The 3850-nt window shown below is 36.2% G+C and overlaps 1 protein-coding gene across 1 annotated transcript; it reads right to left on the bottom strand.

The window, feature by feature from the left end:
- Positions 1-2163: 2163 nt before the first annotated feature.
- Positions 2164-3145, bottom strand: Smp_146310 (hypothetical protein; the record flags this gene model as incomplete). Its single annotated transcript, XM_018795599.1, has 3 exons — positions 2164-2828; positions 2867-3086; positions 3125-3145. 3 exons carry the CDS (start codon positions 3143-3145, stop codon positions 2164-2166), a joined length of 906 nt encoding a protein of 301 aa, XP_018649895.1.
- Positions 3146-3850: the final 705 nt, after the last annotated feature.

The following is a 3850-nucleotide window of genomic DNA, read 5'->3' as shown; positions in this document are numbered from 1 at the left end:
AGTGGTTAGGACATTGCGTTGTGGCCGCACTAACACAGGTTCGAATCGTGGCAGCGACATCCTATTTAAGCCCCCAAATGCCCTGGTACGGCCGAGAGTGGGGAGAGAAACCAACGACTTGTATACTTCAAGGGGAAAGGGATTGGGTCTCCGTGATTTTAACTCGTCGGTAGATGTCAGAGATGAAAGACAGTTGAGGGTAAATAACCATTTTTTCCAAGGAAGACGAGTATCGCGCATATACTCCCACATAGCATATCTTGAAGTCATGGACAGTTTTCAGTACGGTGTAGAGGCGTGGCTGTCAGTCGTACAACACTCATCGAATATCACGGACTTTGCGTTGTGTACGAGCGTATGAAGCCTTTGAATCGCAAGAATCTGCCTTGATCTGTTCTTCAGAAGCGTTACATGTCAGTTACTTTCGTCCCGCGATGAGATTAGTGTTGAGATTGAGGTGCTTAAGATTTAGAGTGAGGGTTTAATTAATTGGACAAGTTCGATTACTTAACTTTCTTATGTCATGCATCACTGCTTGGGATTATGGATCCCTAATGTTGTAGCATGATATCGAGACAGGTCTTCATTCATCTGATATGCCTATTGTTAGGGGCTAAGCAAATTAATGGAGCTAAGTCAGGCTAAATCAAGTAGATAGACCGGGAAATATTGCAAGTGTTCTAGCACATATTTGTAGTGGTTGGTCGTATGCCTCATGCGGACGTATGAAGTGTAAATTAACGAACAGGAAATCAGAGCAGTCAAAACGAAAGCATGAACAGTTGTATAAGACTAGAAGTACGAAAAGGATGAATCAAAGATGGGGAGCAGTAGGATGCTCATGAATTGGAATTTTTAACTGTAAGTCACGACATACGTTGTGCTTCCGCACATGGCTCTGGCTGAAATGACTTAGTACACCTGTCTACTTTTCGGTGTCCTAGTAAATTATGGTAGGATTTAAGAAACTAGGGTCAAATGTTTTTTATATTTATCTCTAGTTATTTCGTGCTACATTATCACTGGTGGTATCTATTTATAATCTCTGTTTAATTAATTCCTCTACATACTAGGCTACTGAGTTACAAATCTCAGTCCCTAATGAGTTACGAACCATTATTTAAATAAAGCTACTTTGTATTAGGCCAGTAGTAGGCACACACAATCATATGCGATGAGAATAGTGGCAATATGAATGCCTTGAGTTAACAGATTAAGATGTATGGAATTAGTCCTCCCTGTTAAAGGTTTAAATATACCAAATGAAGTTAAGAGCGTTCATCACTTCAGCTGAGTTAGTGATTCCCAACAAAATCTTGAATGGGTAACAGGGTGCGTTGATTCATTCGACTTGTGGTTAAACTCACCCTTTTTACAACGAGCCGTCGAAAACCTGTCTTGTTTGGGTACTTGAATATGACGGAAGTGGTTTGGCAAGCGAAAGATCAGCGTATGGTAATTTGTTATTCAAACGGTAGTCAGACTGTGGAACACCCAGTTTGCAGCATTGCATTTAAAATAAATTAACAACTGAGAGCTTCATGTAACATGAATGAAGTAGCAAGCAGTGGAACTAATACAACAGACTCTATATTCTCGCATTACTACATTACGATGGTTGAATTCCTTTAAACATATCGTATAGAATAGTAGTGTTTGAGCTACACCATGGACAAAAGAATTTAATAATTTACAAGCAATAAATTTGCCCCTACACACAAACATACACATTAAAATCACAATATGTAACCAACAAAATATAACAAAAGTTGCCGTTAATCCACAATAGACATAAGAGTAAAATTTCAGTAAATCATTTAGTTACTTCATGTTTAAAGGAATAATACAAATGAGGTGAAAAGAAATAACGTTTATCAGAAAGAATATGGAGATCTAATTTATTTTGGCATGATATATTTATCTAAGCAGATAAATGAGTAAAAAAAGATTAAAAACGGTACAAGCATGAAAATCGATCATCAAGAAGTTAAAAAATATAAAAACGTTTTAAGTAAATAACTGTGCATATTTAGTATTAGAAAAAATGAAAGTTTGTCGACGAGTCAGTCAAATTAGTTAACACAACCAAAAGTAAGTCAGAAAAACACCGAAAAGTTATTTCAGAAATAATCTTGATAAAAACATATTTACAAGGTTTTTATATTATTCCAACTGCAAGTTATCCAATTGAGAAGTAGTATCACTAAGGGATACATCTGAATATACTTTCGTTCTTTGGTAAGGGAACAGAGAACAAATTCGACTAGTGCCGGATGTCTGTAAGTTGTACATAGGTGTTAATGAATTAAAATTTATGTAGTGAGATTGTAACCAATCGATAGCAGGTGATCCTAAATACTGGACTAATCGAAGCATCGCTCTACAATCACCTTCTGCACTGTGAGCATGTTTATGCTTTTCACCAAATACACGTTCATGTATATCACCTAAATGAAAGGAATGTTTGTTTGTAGTAGTAGGTAACTTTATTGGACTAGAATGAGATATAGGAACAGGAGTAGATGACTGATCATCAGTTGAAATAAAGCCAGAATCATCTGAATTTACTCCAGACAACTGGGAGGCGAACTCGCGAAATAAAGGCAATGTGTCTGTACATATAATTGGTGCATTTGTAGAGTCATTCAGATTGTAATCTTTTCCTTTGACACTCATTATTTGAGCTCTCAACAATGGAAAGTCAAAACGAAGTCCATTATGAGCGATAAAACATACAGGTGAATCCAATCGATTAAGAAACAACTGAATAAGATCCACTGCACTAGCATCAAAATCCTTCTGATGGAACAAATTATCAGAATTCAAACCTTTCAAGTTCAAGAGAATTAGATATATATATACTTACCGGAGATTTTAGATGCTATCGATGAAATAGTCCTGGTAGGATTGAAGCATAGTGTGAGTTTATTTTCTACTCTAGGCTCAGCAGTGGCATTCTCCAAACTAAATCGACTACAAGCCAACATACATAATTCCGTAATTTCTGGATTGAAGTTAGCAGATGGTAATCCCGTAGTTTCAACATCAAATAAAACTAGAGTTGACAAGAACAGTGGTCTTGAAGACTTCTAGAAAGTAAGCAAGACAAAAACAGAAAACTTACGCCTAGTGCTGGAAACTTCATTTTATTTTACACGCACGGTTAGTAGATGCAAACCTACACTAGAAAAATTCAAAAGTGAATAATTGCTTTATACAATTGTAATCATTAGAGGCATGGAAATGTAACAAGACGAAGCTTTCAAAAGTTTTGGCCAAATTACAATCAAAACGATGGTCATTTCAGACAATAATATGGATGGTAAAAAAATACAGGAGGTGATTAGTGTCTTCTTAGCTTTAGGAGAATCCCATTAAAAATTTTAAAGGTCACGCTAATTTTTCGATTTTTGAGTAGTTTGATGGCAAACTAACTAATTTAATGGTAAAGTATTAGTTACAAGTGAAGGGGACTTGAATCAACACGGATTTGTGCTAAATCTTGTTATTTATGTATGGCCATTGCCTGAACTTTAGATAGTAAGGGGCTTAACCTGCTATCCAACACTAGAAAGTCAAGTACCTTAGACAGTCAGTCAGTCACAACGTAGAACTTCGTACGTACGTACATCAGTTCGAGTTGCCATAACACATTAGCATAGAGATGCAGTTGTCGATTCAAATCCCATAGTGGTAGAAGTAGTAAGAGTATAAGCATTATGTGAAAGATTAGGGTTTGAAGATGTTATTGAAGGAGTATAATACAGTGAAATAAATTTGGAAAGAGAAAAAGGATAAAGACATGAAGAATTCAGAAGATTAGAATTTGGTAGAACACAAAGAGTGGATG

This window comes from Schistosoma mansoni, chromosome 2, assembly GCF_000237925.1.
Source record: "Schistosoma mansoni strain Puerto Rico chromosome 2, complete genome".
Taxonomy (NCBI): Eukaryota; Metazoa; Platyhelminthes; class Trematoda; order Strigeidida; family Schistosomatidae; genus Schistosoma; species Schistosoma mansoni.
Note: the sequence above shows the minus strand (reverse complement) of the source record. Positions and strands in the feature narration are given on the sequence as shown.